General features: G+C 41.2%; 1 protein-coding gene and 1 long non-coding RNA gene across 3 annotated transcripts in view; one reads left to right on the plus strand and one right to left on the minus strand.

Annotated features, from left to right (window-relative positions):
* Window positions 1-7,365, plus strand: part of LOC140284646 (uncharacterized) — a 36,805-nt gene extending 29,440 nt beyond the window's left edge. Inside the window, exons 7-8 of one of the 2 annotated variants that reach the window (XR_011910207.1) lie at window positions 878-2,291; window positions 2,325-7,365. This is a non-coding gene — a long non-coding RNA (uncharacterized lncRNA). Of the gene's footprint in view, window positions 1-877 lie in introns of both variants that reach the window. The other variant, XR_011910206.1, reaches the window with a different exon arrangement.
* Window positions 7,366-8,546: 1,181 nt separating this feature from the next.
* Window positions 8,547-17,462, minus strand: insig1 (insulin induced gene 1). The gene is made up of 7 exons (XM_072378021.1): window positions 17,362-17,462; window positions 16,796-17,167; window positions 16,334-16,681; window positions 14,897-15,021; window positions 14,487-14,653; window positions 14,004-14,103; window positions 8,547-11,576 (listed from the first exon to the last, which is right to left on the minus strand). Exons 2-7 carry the CDS (start codon window positions 16,851-16,853, stop codon window positions 11,547-11,549), a joined length of 828 nt encoding a protein of 275 aa, XP_072234122.1. The 5' UTR covers window positions 16,854-17,167; window positions 17,362-17,462; the 3' UTR covers window positions 8,547-11,546.
* Between the last annotated feature and the right edge of the window lie 242 nt (window positions 17,463-17,704).

The following is a 17,704-nucleotide window of genomic DNA, read 5'->3' on the forward strand; positions in this document are numbered from 1 at the left end:
CACACTTCTTTTTTTTCTTGGGATATTATCTGATACTGAAAAGCTAAATGTGCAATGCTTGATTTAAACAAACAGCTCAGGTGAAGCCTTTTCTGTTTGTTTGAGATGACTTTTGTGAGCCGTGCAGCCTCTTCACAGTTAGACAAAACGTGGTCCAGCGTTCAGCCTCGCAGCTGTTGCTGCAAATCCAGCACATGAAACCAGGCCTCGTCCGCAGTCGTTTCACATGTGGAACACAAATGCAGTCATTATACCCGTGCAGTTATTCACCGTTATTTTTAGAAGGCTTCCTCCAAACAGCAAACCCACGCAAAAGAAACCAAGAAAAGATGGGATGTTTGTGACCATTTTTGTTGCCACCATTTGTCTTTTTTTTCTATATTGGATCTCCAGGTCATTAGTTCATTTAACCATTTGACAATGAACATTGCGAATGTGGCCATTTATGCTGGATGAAATAGTAACTGGTTATTATGGGTCTGTGTTCATGGAAGCGGGGAGCACTGATTGTTGTCCACCCTGTCCGTCAGATTCTCCTGAATTCTTCCTTTTCCTACCCTCTTATCTTGTGCTTTTTGTTAAAAATCTCCTGGGGTTCTCCTGACTTACAGGAAAGGGTTAAAAATCCCTGCTTTCAAAAGCATATTTTAAACGTTGGATCTCTGCACCTACCTACAGAGCAACTGGATCTATTTTATATTCACTTATAGCTCTACACCCTCCCTCTTCCTCACACACGCACGCACTCGCACATATATACATAAACATATGCACACACCCCTCCTACCGCGATAAATCAATCGCATGCATTGCGCATGTGCTCTGTCCTTGAGTTCCTATAACCTATTTTTTTCCCCTTCTGTATTTTTTGTGGTAGGATTGTCTTATACGTCACCAGCGCTGAGTACTATGGAGTACTACAAAAGGTGACGCGCAGAAGGAGGATTTGTGAATGGACGCCGTGATGTGTGCCAGCTCACAGATCAGAGGGCGGTGGGACCTCTGCAGATGCACCCCAAGGCCCAGCACCCCTCCCTCTCCCGGTCACCATCCCTGCCTCCAGATGAATGGGGGTCTCTAAGATATCAGCTCTGTCACCGTTGCAGGGGTCGAACCAAATCCTCCTGCTTCCTGTGCCTTTCAAAACCTGAAAGCACGTCTCTCCTATTTGATGATCCTGTATGATTTTTTTTTTCTTTCTGCCCCTTTGTGGGCCTGGAAGCCGGCTGCCCCCCGTTTTTCATCCCGGGTCAGCCAAGAGCATGGCAGCCGAATTAGAAAAGATTAGAAGCAGGCGTAATTGCGTGTAGTGGACAATGCAAAAAGTCAATCAGTTTAGAAACACTATTAACTCCCAATATTTTTAAAGTATGGGAGAGTTCCATTGTTTCCCCCAACAATTTCCCAGTTATTTAGCCGAACATGATGAGTAAAAGTTATGAAGGTTTGAGTTATTGTGGGACACATTTTGCATCTTGTAACATGACAAGGCATCTTTTCAGTTATGTTATGATGGCGCCTTTGTGTTTACCGTCCACTGTTGCTGCATCTTATGGGCAGTTACTGCTGTCGGTCCAGTTCTTCCAAAAGCATTGAAATTATGCAAAACTTTACTTTGGCTTCGAATGTGGGAGAAAAATCATACTTCCACGAATAAATATTTCCTTTTCCCTCCCAATCTTTATTCGTCCTACATCCCACTACAGGTAGATGATGTCTATATAATTTAGCCGTGGTTCGACTGTGCTTAGAGAGAAATCCTCTAGAGCCGCCACGCAGCGGACTTTGGGGCCGCTGAATCTTCTGCTTTCAGCCCTTTATAGGTTTTAATAACTCTTAATCCGTCTGATCGGTGTGGCGTAGATAAGTCTCATTTGAATTAGGATTGTTCTAAAGGAGCGGCTCGTTTTTCTCCACAGAAGTCTCAAACAGAGCTTAGCACAAACAACTGCACCACCCTGAGCGCAATTAAGGCCCCGGCTAAATTAGATGAAGGCTAATTGAATGCAGCCGAGTTCCCATCAGCAAACTCTCGAAAGCTTCACTAATGTGAGGAAAGCGGCCATTTGATGGTCACTAATTATTACTTTTTTGAGGGCTTCTATTTCTATTTCGTATAATACCAAGAAAGAAACTCAAGCAAGCAAGCAAGCCTTAGTTTGCCTGTTCTTAGAAAAGAACAAACATGTGTACAAGATAAGACTAAATGAAATGTCTACTTTTGTTTTGTTTTCCTCTTCTGTGCACTTTGTTGTGTTTTGTGTAGTAACCAGGTGCTCAATATAAAACTAGTTGAAAATACAGTTTAATGTACACTGTGATAGGTTTAGTAATCATGCTAGTTTCTGGCCTTGGATATGGGTCATCTTGCTTGTGACTATAGTGAAAAGAAAAGAAAAGAGAGACTATCGCAGTATAACATGGAAGGATGTTAATCAGCACACTAAAAATCTATTTACAAGTGCTGGGTTTAACATAGGGAAACCTATAGAATAACAACCCAGCCCTAGTCGGAATATGTTCAAACTGATGTATTTAGAAAAAAAAAGTATTGTTTTCAACAGAAATCAAACACACAGCTGCTTAACTGGAGCGTGATCTTTCTTTGTTCATTTAGAAACCAGTGACATTTGATAGATTTCAGATCTTATAGGGAAAAAAAAACACAAGAGATGGTGCTCATAAGTTTATGACCAACGTCTTCCTTTTTTTCTTTTTTAAAACAGTAACTTATAAAAGCAACGTTACGCTTTTATTGATATGTCCAAAACGCGTGAAAGCAATCAAAAGTCCTAGTTTCTGAATTCCTAGGCACGTGCACCTTATATATCTATATATTCCAAATAATAATTTAATTTGGAAAAAAAAATCCAAACCGCTATCGTGCGTGATGCTCAACTGGTGTCAGTTCTACTCATGAGCTGTAGTTTTGCAGCTGGTCTGCAGAAGTTTTCACATGTCAGGGAGTTGTACCTCCGACAGCAAGGAGTGAGCTGCACGTGTTGGCTATTTCTGTAAGTTTAATGGGTTTACATTCTCAGTCATACAGAACAAGTGAGCTGCCGTGCGTCATGGGGGCGAGGGTGGGCAGGTTTAGTGCGAGAGGGACAAGAATGGGCATTTTTGAATGAAAATGTGTCGCTAAACAGATCTCAAAGTGAAGCCAGTGTAATGCAAAAAGCAACAAAGCAGCGGCCGTGCGCCACAGACAGCTTGATGTTCACCGATCCTCGGTCGGTGCAAGGTGGCCCCCCATAAAGTTTTTGGTCTTTCATTCTCCTGTGCGGGTTATCCAGAATGCTTTGGATATTCCGCATGTCTAGTGCACCTGTCCCGTGTGAGGAAAAAAGGAACAAGTGGGAAACAGACAGGTGTAAAGCACTTGCTGAAGAAAAAACACATATTTGTTCCTTTGAGAGCTGCTTCACCAGTCGGGTATCAGGAAATAACTTATTACGACGTGAAATGTGGCTGAAGTTGCGTGCTATTTACACACAGTTCCGTCTTATTTATGACATGAGCTGAAAGCAGACCAGACAGTGCGGTTAAATGTGAGCAACAATAACATCAAACTGTGTTTCTTTAGTTTCAGATCTCTTAAATGTTATTCTGAAGGCTAAAAGACAGACCAACACTGTTTGCACCGGTACCATTGTGAAAGGAATATCTTGCCCAAAATTCACCAGAGGTTGAAAAATTCCACTCAAGCCAGTTTCCAGTTTCTGTATCACAACAGTTACAGAAAGCCAAAAAAACAAGCCAGATGTTATATTAGGACAAGGTGATTCAAACGTTACGCATTTGTGACAAGGAAGGGAAACAGAGAGGAGATGGGGGCGAGCAAGTTTTTTCTTTTCTTTGTCGAGATCGGAATCTACTCCAAAAGCGAGAAACAATTTGGGTTATGTCTCCGAGTCCAGCTTGCAACTTTAATTATAGTGGATGGAGGTCACTCATAAGCGGTCACTCGACCCCTCTTCTTGTGTGGCATCGCGCCCTTTGCCGTTCAACTCGCCAAAATAGTGCAGGACTCCCCTGAAAGCGCCTTGTGCGACCGAAGAGTCCCTTTCACCCCCTGCGCACCTGAGTTGTTTTTACCCCCCACTTAGTGGATATGCTGTGAATGTGTCACTTATCAGGTGCAACTTTCCCGGACGGTTTTAGTCTGCCAACTTGGTGAGTTTTCTCAACAATCAGGTGAAAAGCATGCTTTTTTTAATAATTTTTTTTTTACTAGACATATGCCTAATGAAGGCTAATTAAAACATGATAAACTTTGACCTTTAGTAACTGTGGCAGCAAGATTGGTGTAGATTATTTAGATTAAATCTCCATTATTTCACAATAAAGCAGGTGACATATCTTGCTTTGGTGTGTGTTTAAATTTGATTTAAACCCTGTAGAGCCACAAAACAGCAGTAAGGGTTTTTGCCCCCCCCCCCAAATCACTGTTGTTTACATTTCAACAGCACTTCCTTTAGCAAGTAAAGCCCACACCCAGGCCAGCGAATGTGACTGATCTTCTTCAATCATGAATTGAATTCTCTCCACTCATCTTTTTTCCATAGAAAACAATGAGCACAGTTGTTGACCTGAGGTATACTTTCAGCCTTTTGTTTTGCCAGTTCACAAAATGCAGAGTTTTTGTTGTCTGCCTGTCAGTAAAGACCATGCAGTGGAAATGCTCACCTTGATTTATTCCATTACCTTTCATTCAGCTGGTGGTGTTATTACCCAGGTCGATTTTACAGAGTCTGATCTGTGCTGTAAGATGCAATGGGTGTGTTTAATTTACACTGGGAGGGATTTGTTTGGTGGGCATGCATAATGTGCCATCACCTCAGGTTTATGCTGTCATTTTGTTATTGTTCTGTGGAAGGAAGAGGACGGAGCAACAGGAGTGGTACACGAGGCTGAGCTGATAAATTGCGCATGATGATTATATGATGGTGTTGTGTACATTTTTAAAGCTGTTACAGTCAATTGTTTCAAGTAAATGTTTGTGCTTATTTAGTTTTTTGGAGTCTCCTGTGATTTTAAACTAGCGCACAAAGAAATGGCCGCTAGAAAAGTGGGAATCACAACTACTTAGATGTGTAAATGGAGAAGAGGTAAAAGGATGATTTCCTTCTTTAGACAGGAATACGTAGGGAAAGCAGAGAGCAGCCTGAGACTGCCATTTGAATGGGATCTGAGAGGTAATTTGAGCTAAAATGGAGTCCACTTCTGAGCCACTCACTCGGCCCCCCCATGGCATCCACTGTAATTCATTATTCCTGGCTAGCAGTGGGAGAGGCAATGAGCGAGGGCAGAGGACAGGAGTGGACCCCGCTCTAGTGTAATGAAGACTCAGTAGACCTAAACGACTCTCACACACACACACTTGTACACACACAATCTTTCATTATCTATCAGAGAGAGCAGGACATTAATGCTGCTGAAGACCTTTTGGCTGAGAAATAAGAATGTGCAATGATTTTCTCCACACTAAATCCATTCCATTGACCTTTTCTATCATGCATGTGACTCAGCCTACTCACTGCAGTGTGCGATAAATATTCCAGGAATAATATTCCTGACACTGTTTAATAAAACATCTTTTCGAATCCAAGTTTGCATGTTCGTCAGCAGCTTTAGGAGGCTTTAAGGAAAATGTGTATACATTTTTTAAGTTATCGACATCATTTTCTGACCTGGAGATGCATTTTTTAACATAAAAGGCGTGTTTTCTTAAATCAGTGATGTACACTCAGCGTGTGATTTATTAAAAGACTTATCTATATTTTCATGGAAGTACAGTTGAGTGATAGGGTAATTTGTTTTTTTGCTTTCCAAGACATTTTAGTTCCCTGTCCCTCCACTAGGGGTCCATAGATGTCATGTCCAGACAAGCTGAGAGGATAAACACTGTCATCTGGTGGTAACAAAGACCATCACTACTGAGGAGACAACACTGTTATCTTGTACTGTGCTTTACGGCTAACAGCTCCAGAGCCTATGTGTTTGAATATCTTTCTATTCCTCTGCCTCTCAACTTTTTTCTCCGCCGCATCCTCAGTGCATCAAAACAGCTAAAGATTGAACTTCAGCCAGCCAAGGAAGACCAAACATAAGTTAAACACTAGGGAGGGATGTAAAGCAAAGCAACTACTATGTATGTAGCAGCACATAGATGCCCAGCGGGAAAGTACACAAGTGCCAAAATAATGTGCTTAGGACAAGAAAAAAGGACTTGATACGTGTGAAAGTGACTGACATAGCTGTGTTGGATAACTAGATTAGTAATACCGATGCATCGATCTGTAAGCAGCATTTCTCTGTTGTATACTGCTCAAGGTGGGTGTAAACTTAAACTTGATATATCAAGTTTAGTAGTCCACTCCAGTGGCTCCAAACCTTTGATTTTAGCCGCTCCCAAAGGGCCTTAAGATGAATCTGAGAGCTTGTAAGACAACTGTTTAAATAGGAATGCAGAAAAAACAAAGTTATGCTGCAAAAAGAAGTATTAATTCATGGACATATTTACTTCTTTTAGCCTTGAGCATCTCATATGAACTCAACTGAGAATTTTAGAGGAGAAAGATTCCCTTGGTGGAACTGCTAATAACTTATCTTTATATGAAATATATGACAAGGCGGAATAACTTCCTCTCAAAAAAAAAAGCATGGGAATAAATGGTTTGATCAACTGCAACACATTTTGTAAGGCTAATGAATGCATTTTTAATGTAGCACTGGAATGAGGACAATATTTTGAGGGATACTAATCGAAGTACTTATCGCAGTCGAAGTACTAAACTGTTTTTCTTAAGTCTCGAATGGCTTTCTGAATATATACGTGAACAGCACTTCTGTCCTGGGCAGAAGTTTGTATGTGAGTTATAGCTGCTTCACAGAAATTGTCAAAATCAAAGACATGATAGTAGTAAAAAAAAGTGGAGTAATTTAACCAGTATATTGTATCATACTGCGCTTAAACTGTGACCTTTTGTGGTTTGAGCTCATAGTCTAGATTGCACAGCCTCTGTGTTACATAAGCATGTATGCATGATTTTAATGATATTCTTATTTCTGAAATTTTATACAAATTCATTATCATCCTTCGCATATTTGTGTTGATTTAAAACACGCTCTATTTACTTTGCTTTTAACTGGATTGTCCGAAAGTTTAGCTGTAAACTTTGCACTAGGCTTTGGTCTTATTGTTGTCTGTAGTCTTTTTTTCTTTTAAACCATGTGTACCTCTCAGGCTGCTACTGCAATGTTTTCACCTGAAATCAATAAAGACTGCTTTTATCTCATTCATGGTGATCTTGATTGCTGACATTGTTCCACAAAACGGGCATGGTTGCCTACTTCTTTCATGAACGATGAGATTTTAAGACGTTAAAGTGAAGTTAAAAAGGTTGCGTTTGAGTACATAGCTGTTAAACTTTCAATGCCTTTATATTTTCTGGCAGTTGACTACATTATGTCAATGGCCAACATAACAGACATTTTAAAGTCACAAAGGTGCAGCAAAGAGCTGTCTGCCAGTGCAAACCCATAGATGGCGCAAATCAATATGCGAGATAGGCCCTCCTCAGCTCCTCTGATTGCCTTGAAGGAAGGATGGAGGGAGCAAGGAGGGGGGAGAGAAGGGGTGCTTTTGGCAATAAGGAGGTGCTCTAATGGAGTCTTTGAGTTTGCTGTGGCTGGAAATGAAAGGAGGTTGAAGCCTGGCCAATTATTCTGCCCGAGGAGAGACTGAGGAAGCAGTGGAAAGAGCTGGCGTGTGGCGCTGGATCGTTGCCCCAGCAGAGACATGGAGGAAAAGATAGATGGATAGAAAGATAGATAGATACATGGCTACATGGATGTACAGAGAGCTTTCCAGAATAAGGGGTTGATTCAAAATAACCCACAGATATTGGCCCCATTCCCAGAAATTTCCCCCCAGTGCAAAAGGTTAACTGTCAGTCCCCCGCTAGGTATAAATAGAAGTCTGCCCTCCAGAAAGGCGTGTTCAGAGAGGGGGTAGACAGAGGAAGGAGAAGGAGGGGGGGGCAGTTCCTCATGATCCCTGTGACACACAGGGGGAGGGGGGTGTTTTCAGGGCATTTTGGTGGTTGGGGAGGGTGTTACAGAGGAGACGAAGAAGAGAGAATATACAGCCAAAAAACGTTATGATGGCTTCGAAGACTGACAGAGATCAGAGACAAAGGAGCGTCCTCATCTATTCAACTTGGCTGTGACAGCAGTCACAAGTGCCACCATCGACACACCAGACAGCTCCATTCCAACTGCGTTAAAGAGCTCAATAACATTAATGGACTATTGTTATGAACTGAGGCTGTTAGTATATCTAATTACTTCAGTTTCCAGTAATCAGTTTGTTGTTTTGGTAACGGTAAATATCTACAAATGGGAGGCTGGAATTGAATTTTTCAGCTTGTTTTGATTTCTCAAGGGTAATATCAGTGCCAAATCTCGATGCTCACCTTCATTAACAAACATTTTGAATTCCTTAATCCAGCCCCGAACCCGAGTAACGACGACAGACATCCTTGTCAGTGTTTTTTTCTTTTATTTTTCACTTAAATCCAACGTAGCAAAAACAATACACAGCTGAAATATCAGACACACAGATACTCTAACACATCACAACAAAAGGTGCTTCACCACCTCAACAAAATAAAGCTTCCTCTTCTGTTTAGCACACCTGAATGAAAGCAGACGTAACCTGAAGTGGTCTGCCACAAAGATTATTTAGAAAAATAAATCAGGTTTCCTCACTTAACGCTATAAAATGAGACCTAAATAACAGTTTGACACAACATCATTTGTCATCTCGTCTCTCTGGTGAGAGTCATTGGTATGAACCCCGAAGGCATGTGATCTCTGACAAAAACTTCTTCATCACAAAAACAAAGATGTTATTGCTTTTTCTGAATGATCCACACTGCATTACAAACAAATTATTATCATTTTTAGCCTTTGTCAGAAATAATAAATAAAGAATAATCGGCTCGTGTGTTGTGTGATTGCACTTAATCCTCTAGACCCCAAAAAACACTAACATACTGTAGGTCTATTTCGGTAATACCTGTCTGATTATATTGGCAAGCCATTATATATACAAGCAGTAATGTGTTTTTTTTTATAATTTTGTTTTTTTATACAAATAAACCTAAAATGTTATAGTGACAGAAGCACTACATTCTATATTACACAGGCAATCACAGATTGCAAATCTTAAGAAACAACGTGGTGCCCCCTCCCCTTTATTCTGTATGTTCCCAAACTGTCAAAGCAAGTTTCAAGCTACAAGTGGGAAATGTGTGAGATTACACAGAAAAAATGTATAAATGGGGCCATTCGACATGACATTTAGACCATAGAGGTGAAAAAGCACTGGATATACTTCTGGTACATTCTTCCAGAAACATGGTCCACCTTGGTGGCCTCTGCATAGTACTGACATATTTTCAGCCCAGACTAATGCTCATGTGTTGTACTCGTCCAAATTTTCCTTTTTGTCGATAAACAGTTCTCTTCAAACTAAAGGAGAAAAAAAATTACTAAAATACTAGTCCTTGTGATCTTGTACTGACAGACGGCTTAGAGTCTAAATATCATATCCACTGGAAAATAACGACTAATTTCCACTGAGTAACCTCAGGAGTTTGCATTTCGTGCTCAAAATATTTTACAGTATGTCACCTAAAGCCTAATGCGCACAAGTGAAAATGTTCATATCCACAAGAATGATGGGTAGTAAACTCACTGGCACTTCATACATATTCCCTGTCTCTCTTCAAAATTACGAAAAAAGGAAATACTCTGGAACTCATTTGCTTTTTTTTGTAAAGATCAGGAAATCAATAAGTAGTCAAATTACCTTTGCTTTTTAGATTCAAGTCAAACAAGGCACAAGTCCGCCAAAGCGAGCAGTTTCCCCTCCGTTCACTTTTGAAGCAACATTTCCACAGCAAAAACTTCCATAAGGGCCGGGCTGCAGACTTCTCTACCCAGGCACCCACTTCTGTAAGCCTGTGGGTTTTAGTATGAGCCCAGCCTGTTTTAGAGGCTGAATATTTACTCATATTAGATCAATGAGGCCCAAATCAACCAACTTAGACCTGAGGCGCTTTCTAAGACAGCTGCAATACCCACATGTTGCATCGGGTCTTAATAGGTTGAAACTATGTTCCGACTACAGAGAGAAAAGTGAACCAAAGCACTTCCGCTTGCTGTTATGTTTTTTTTTTTTTAAAAGCTGCCAGACTCTATTGACAAAAACAGAGAATCTGAAGCAAGTCTAAATTAGGCTCCAAAGAAGTTTCCTTTAACTCCCAAAAGTCCCTGCTAGGAATGGGAAGTTCTTTTCTGATATTCCAGGAACTTTAGCAGCACTGAACATTTTATTTCAGTCCATCTCAGTCATATCACGTTCAGTTTCGGCAACAGTTAAAATGGCTCCCACATGGTTGTGTGCATTTCGAATCTGCTCTGCTGCTACTGCTTGTCTTGTTTGCAGCATCAAAATCAATGACCCCACCTGCACACACTAAATTAAGACTGACAGCAGCAGGAACCAAATCTCCTCCATTCTTACTGTTACAGCGCCGCCTCTTCCTTGCTTTATGTTGCCTCATTGTTCTTGTCTTTCTGGATTATCACTACCAACTAGAAACCAGTTATAGCGTCGTTGCCGTTGTGTTTGTCAGTCATCAGAGAACTAATTTGTCTAATCTTCACGAGTCTTTAATCTAAAGGAATCTTCTTAGTTTCTTTAAAAAAAAAAAAAAAGAAACAACAAAAAAAAAAAAAGAGTTCCTTTTGGGAGTTCTTTCTATGGATATACAACAATTCTCAGAAAGAGAGTAAAACATTTCCCAAACAACTCCTCAAAAATGAGAAGCATCATTCATTATCGCATATACATTTGGTTTGGGGTCAGTGAGAGCTTAGAAAATAAATACTTAATTTGGTTTGATTGGGAACATACATCTCCCCGTGTCACACTGATGCCTCTGGATACATTTCCATGTGAGAGTGAAGACATATTTGTGCCCACTTATGCAACATTTCCCTTTTATGATAATATTATACTCAGGCTAAGAAAGAAAAAAAACTCAAACAAACAATCATATCCCCATCGAGTCTTTTCTGCTAAGACCAGGATACATCCACGCTCAAGTGCACACATCCACTCCATAAAATGAAAGCAGTTCACTGCTCACTTCAAACAAGAAAACAGAAAAGGCAAACGCTGTCCTCCCGTCGCGTGTGAAGGAAGCCGTAATGCTAATGGAGAACACAGACGGGAGCGAGAGGTTGTTTGGCCGCAAGGAGGTGCAGAGGACATGGCACGTTAGATGAGGGGCTTCTCTGACCTGCACTTTGTTCTCATGACAGATGAGAACAAAGGATGGAGTCAAAAAAACAATGAGTCTTTTTTTTTCCTCCAGTTACTCTTCTCATTCCTCACATAACTAATCCATCTCTAGTTTGGCTGCCTTTCGCCTTGCTGTCCATCTTTCTGCCATTGTGCAGTTCAGCGTTCAGTCCATGTGGGGTTTCTCAACGCCACCCTGAAAGACATAGAAGGCCCGCATTAGCAATATATTGATTCATTTGATTAGAACTCTTAACACAATGCAAACAGTTACATGTGAAAAGAGCAGAAATTCACAAGTTAAAATAACATTTCTGCATTGTGAGAAGTTGCTACAATGTTCTGATGACACCTCATGTTCGAGTCTCAGCTTCTTAAAACCATCACACATTTTTAATCCTTAGTGTAACCATGGATCTGTTCGTGTTGAAGAAATTTAGGAACTTCCCCTCAGTGCCATGGTTCTTCTTCTTGTTCCCTTTTCTAGGAAATCTATTTTCACCAAAGTGGAAACTTGCCATACAGTCAGCGGAGAACATATTGCTTGCTCAACACGAATAAAATGCATACTCGTTTCCTAACTTAGCATTTCACCCATCCAAAAATGTGTTTCTAAATTTCTTTCAGATAGAAGTTGACAGTTTTGTAAGCCTATTTGCCCATGAATTTTGAAACCACACTGACTGTAACTGGTGAAATGGTAAACTTAGCGGCTAATTAGCTTCAAAACAAACAAAAAAACATCTATTACCAGAGCTACACAGGGGTTATTATCTTTTTTAACTCTGCATGGATAATTCCGCTAAAGAGATTGTTTCACTGTAAGTGGCTTAAACTTAAAATAAAAGAAAGGGGGAAAAAAAAATCCACAAAAAGCAATTTTGAGAATGAAAGTCTCCCGTTCCTTCTGATCTCTCTCATAAATGACCCACTGGAGCGACTGAGGGAAAAACACGGAACAAAACCACGAGCTCCAACTTGTGCCAACATTCCTCAGGCCTCATCACAAACAAAAACAACAAGTAGCAAATGACCCTCTGGTCAGCCGAGTCCTGACTGGCTCTGTGTCTCGGCACGACTGTGAAAAACAACAGCTCTTAATCTGCTTTCACGCTTTCACTGAGTCAAACTGAGGGAGTGACGGGACTCTTACTTTACAGACAGAATGAGGTGAGGCTTCCGGGCAGACGCTTAATGAAGACATCAAAGCTGACTTGATGGGATAATTATGAAGGAAAGGGGGGCATCCAATGTTTTTTTTTTGCACAAATTTAAACCAGTTTGACAATCTCATCTGCTGCTGTGGCTCAGCGGCGTAACAAATAAAGCATGTGTGGCGCACGGTGTCTTTTGAAGTCATCGGTTTTTTTTGGTTGTTACAGAAGCTGACAGTGATAAATTATTATGTGATTATCGCTGAATTTTGACAGGGCGGATGAGAAGGCCCTGGATCGATATAAGGATATTTTTCAGATGGATTCCAAATAAAACCTGGAGTTGATTTAAAAAAAAAAAAAAAAGTAAGAAAAAACTGTTTGGAAGCTCTTTAAAGGAAAAGAAAATGTGACAAAACTTTTTCTTATGATCAAACAGTTTAGTGCTGGGATCCATTAGATCCAACATATCTATCTTCCAATGTCACCGGGTCACAAGAATCAGTAGATTTCTTTACAAATGGATGGCAGCGATCCACTAAATAATGGAGGACAAACTTAACATAGCTGTCATCGGGATCCCGGAGCTTTATGATTACAGTTGTAGCTGGCGACAGGTAGCAGAACAAATGTAATCATGTTAAATGTTAAATACTTGACTGTCCTATAGTTCTACAAAACACTCCAGCGTCTGAATTTGCGCAAGTGACAAAATTACACATTTGGTCTGAATGCAACTCTGAATGGAAACTGATCCAGTATCAGTTACAAATATTTGGGCTGCGCTTGGCCACAAAGGGACCCAGTGGGCCTTCACAAGCTGCTGAGGATGACGAAACATCACAGAGGCCTCATGATCATTGAATCTGGGATTTGCTTCTTAACTATTGATGGGAAACTCTTGGCTCAGAGAGTTAAATGGACAGGATCAATCTTAAGCATGTTAAACGCTAAACTTTGGGACCCATCTGGTTCCAGAACACATGGTGTGTGCTGCATGTGTTTGGAAACAATGACAGATCTTGTTATCATGAAAGACAACATAAAGATTTTCTCACGACGGACTCCAAAATTTTGCCATTTAAAAAAGGTGTGTTGGCATGATCAGACTTTACTCCATCACCACTGTCGTACCTCTGATTCAACAATGCAAGCGTTCTATTTGTAAGGAGACAACAATATACTGCTTCTAATGTATCAGTGTGAAGAAATACAGTGGAGCAACAGCCGCATAATGAGGGGGTCTTTTCAGAGCCAAGAAAGTGACTGAGGTATGTAATGGAGCCACTTTATAAGCAGATATATTAGTCTAGGTCAACCCTAAAATGGCGACATTCCAAAGGCAGGTTGAGGTGAGGTGTTATGTCAGGTGTGACCTGAGGCAGTGTCAGCAGCATACAAAGGCATTAATACATCAGTCTGATCCTTCACTTAGAGGATTACAGATTAAAAATGGCAGCAGACGTTACCATGGCAAGCTGGCGTCCGATGTTACCCACAGTAACCCCGCCTGAGAAGAATATGCATGGGAGCCAAGAGCGCACATATAAGAAGTCTGGAGATGTGTACCTGAAGAAGAAAAAAAAAAAACAGCTTATTAGATAATTGTTACTACAGCGGGATAAATGGATTAAATCTCACAGGTCAACTCTTTTAGAAGCTTTCTGCTTTGTTGCTTTAATGTTATGGCTACTTTTTAAACCAGTCACCCATCTATGCTGCATATTTTGGATGTCATATGCCAAAAAGTCTTATTGAGGCACTACTACTTGGAATCCAAGAGACAAGGCGACCGCCATAAATAACCCTCAGTGCTTCACATGCTATAAGCAGAAAGGTAGTTCCAAGTATTTTATCTCATTCAATCCCACCAGAGCTGGGTTTACTTTAATTTGACCCAATTATACAACTGTTCCTGAACACTGTGCTGTTGCAGAAACCTGTAGACTTACTGGTAAACTCCATTGTAGACCAGCAGCTGTGTGATCACGGTGGCTAGGAAGGCGGTGGTAATACCCAGGCCAAAGCCACTCCTGGAGCGGTCGAATGTCCACCACAGGCCCAAGGACAGGGCTGCCAGCGTTAGGGAGAGCTGCACGTTGTTGTCAAAGTCTAGTTTCTGCATTACGGTAAGTTAAGGACAAAGTCAAACAGTACAAAGTTGGCATGTGATTAAGCTAACTCAAATATTTGTACGACCAGTTTGTTCCACCAATAGCTGACGTCAAAGGGTACTAGTCCTGCTTACAAATGGATTATTGGTGTATTTTCCACTGATTTCAACTATGACAAATCAATAGCGTTGTAGGAAACAATGCAAATAACCGAGTCTGCAGAGGATGAGTCCATAATGAAAGGATACAACACTTGCGTGGTTGATACCGACAAACACTGCGATGCATCTCATTACACTGGCCCACTCCCTCTTGAACTTGTGTGGCTCCCCCAAATGACTGTCGAGGCAGGGATACAGCAGGCCGATAACAGCTGCAAAAAGCAACCAACAGGTCAAAATTACACAGGATAAGCAAAAAAAAATTATGTTTACCACAGAAGGAAAATCCCGCTAGAGAGCTGCTGCGAGAGATTTTTTTTTGCTGAGCTTGTGTTTCCATACTTAGTGACTCATTTATACACAACTTGTGTATACGCTTAAAACACCCACAAGGAAAAAAAAAAGTTTACTTATTTTGTCTGCGACTGTTTTATTTGTTTGTCTGTCCATTTAATGTATGTTTTGTCACTCTTTTATAACATATCTGCAGAACATTTGAAAGTAAGTAGAAAATGTGAAGAAACTATACAAGTTTACTGTAAGAAAACAGCACAGAAACTACACCTCTCTTCGAAGTTGATGATTAGAAAGAATGATAATGATTAACAAAGCATGATATTTTACTGTTACAGGTCAACTTTTCAACTGAAACTTTACAATAATTGATAGTAGGGGATTAAAGATTTGACACAGTGATACCTACTCTGAACAATTTTCTGAGAACTAAATGTACTTAGTTTACACAAAGAAAACCCTCAGAACAAGCTGTTGCTTGACATTGAGACTTTAATGAGGCACTTGTACTTATCTGAACAGACCGTGAAACATGACGTTATACCCCTTTTGTTCGGGTTTGTTTTCCTCCCTGCAGCACATGTGAGGAGGAGTCTAACACGGATGCTTTATTATTTTTTCCCCTAGCTTCCTGGTTCTTGGCCTTAAAAAGGGGAAGGCCCTCATCTCACCCGTTATGACACCAGCCAATGAGCGTACAGCACATGTAGCGTCCGGTTGTTGCGACCAATCAGAGATCAAGAATCTCTACCATCTGTACCGAGTCAGGTTTTTCGATAACTAGCTGCCAGACAAAACCATAAGGATCCATGTTGCCCGAGAGAAGAATGCTTATATAATACCTAATGAATATAAAGCCGAATGACGATACATCATCATGTGATACTACAGAAGTTGATGACTTTGGTGACTCAAGCATGGTGTTCTGATTCTGCCGTATTTCGTTTAAGATGGCACTATTTGCAGTCTAGTTAGGCGTGTAATGAGAATACGCCTCGCAGAGATTTCTCAACTTTTAGTGACGACAAATGCATGAAAATTAAACTGGATTACATTCCTCACTGTCATTTTCTCTTTATAAGGAAATTCTACTGCACTGTGACCCCTCCTCTCTCTACATTCCTTTGTCCCACATTTAGGAGCTAACTACTTAGAAACAGTATAAAACTGCTCCCAGACCTATTTATAACGCACTAGTCGAAATTTTCTATCTACTTATCGTTCGCTCACCTGCTCCTGTGCCGCAACAAGGTGGGATCCACCAGGCAGACGAAAACAAAGTTGTCATCACCTCCTCGGGAAACAGGGTGACATGTCTTTGTATCTGCAGCAAGTTGAGCACCAGGGCGAGAAACACTCCGACAGTGAAGAGGACGACACCCCGGCGGAGGAGGTTGGCGGTCCGGACGTCGTGCAGGGAGCCGTAGGCGCTGCTGAGCACCGTGGTGATGATGGACATCATTTCTTCAGCTTTGGATGCAAACCACTTTGCTCCAGATGAATGCTTAATTTCAGCTTTCGGTGAACAAGAGCAGCTCCAGCAGTGGTTCTCTAGTCTGGACATTTGGCACGTTGGGTCTGTTTGTTAGAAATAAACACATTTAACCAACTTGAAGATTCTCTTGGTGTCAGAACGCGTTATTCAGAATGTAAAACAGCAACAAGAAAGAGTCACGATTCTTAGTTCCTTACCTTGATCTCCTGGCGTCTTCTGTGTCTGTTTGAAACAGAAACCTCTACTCCTATTCATTCGCGCCTCGGCCAATGATTATCCCAGGATCCCCTCCTCGGTTTCCTGAGCTTTACAACACGGATTGCAATCACGTTGTTTGTTCACATCATCTTTAGTAAATACACGCACAGAGGGAGGGGGGAAAAACACAGTGTTGCTTCATTCCACTGCACAGAGCTCATACCGCGGACAAGAGCTTCCTCTGCAGAAAACAATCACAGCTGTGTCGGGTGAGAGGCGGCAGCCAATCAGAGCGCGGCGGATGATATGACGTGTCGCCACCCCACCGCCCCCTCGTCCGGTTCAGACGCACAGATCAGGAGGCTGCAGAACTGAAGTGAAAGTAGAAACAGAAATACTTTGAATGGCAAAGACACATGACTTTGAGGAAGGGCATCAGAAGATACAGTTACGGCATCAAAAATAGATATTACAAAACAAAAGATGGATACCTTTTACTACTTAGTAATAACTTGCAATAACTAAACCCTACAGCTCTATATGAAACTATAAAGTGGTGTCTTACCAGGTAGGACTCAAGCTTAATCCCTCGGGTATAAGAATGAAAAAAAAGCTTATTTTCGCACTAAACCGGCATGTTACACCTGCTACAACTAACTCTGATCTCATTCATGGGCGCTTTTATATAGGCAGGTATTGTGAAACGAGGTTACTGGAGCAATCGGTGCCGGTGAAAAGTTGTTGAACGATGGGTCAGTCTGGAAGAGGTGTGGCCTGGAAGGGGGTTTGGTAGGGGATGTGGAACTCCTGCACGTCAGTCAGCGATAATGTAATCGCACAAAGGTTCAGTGTCCTCCTCCAAGGACTGACAACAACATAGGCTTCGTGTTTTGCTGTGGTCTGTGTAA

The sequence above is a fragment of the Leuresthes tenuis genome, unplaced genomic scaffold, assembly GCF_036924035.1.
Source record: "Leuresthes tenuis unplaced genomic scaffold, fLeuTen1.0.hap1 SCAF_24, whole genome shotgun sequence".
NCBI classification, from domain to species: Eukaryota; Metazoa; Chordata; class Actinopteri; order Atheriniformes; family Atherinopsidae; genus Leuresthes; species Leuresthes tenuis.

Coding starts and splice junctions, on each gene's coding strand:
- insig1 (XM_072378021.1), bottom strand. CDS start 16,853: ATGAATAGGAGTAGAGGTTTCTGTTTCAAACAGACACAGAAGACGCCA. Junction 14,104..14,486: donor GTCTACAATGGAGTTTACCA/GTAAGTCTACAG, acceptor TTTCTTCTTCAG/GTACACATCTCCAGACTTCT. Junction 11,577..14,003: donor TCGGACGCCAGCTTGCCATG/GTAACGTCTGCT, acceptor TATGTCTTTCAG/GGTGGCGTTGAGAAACCCCA.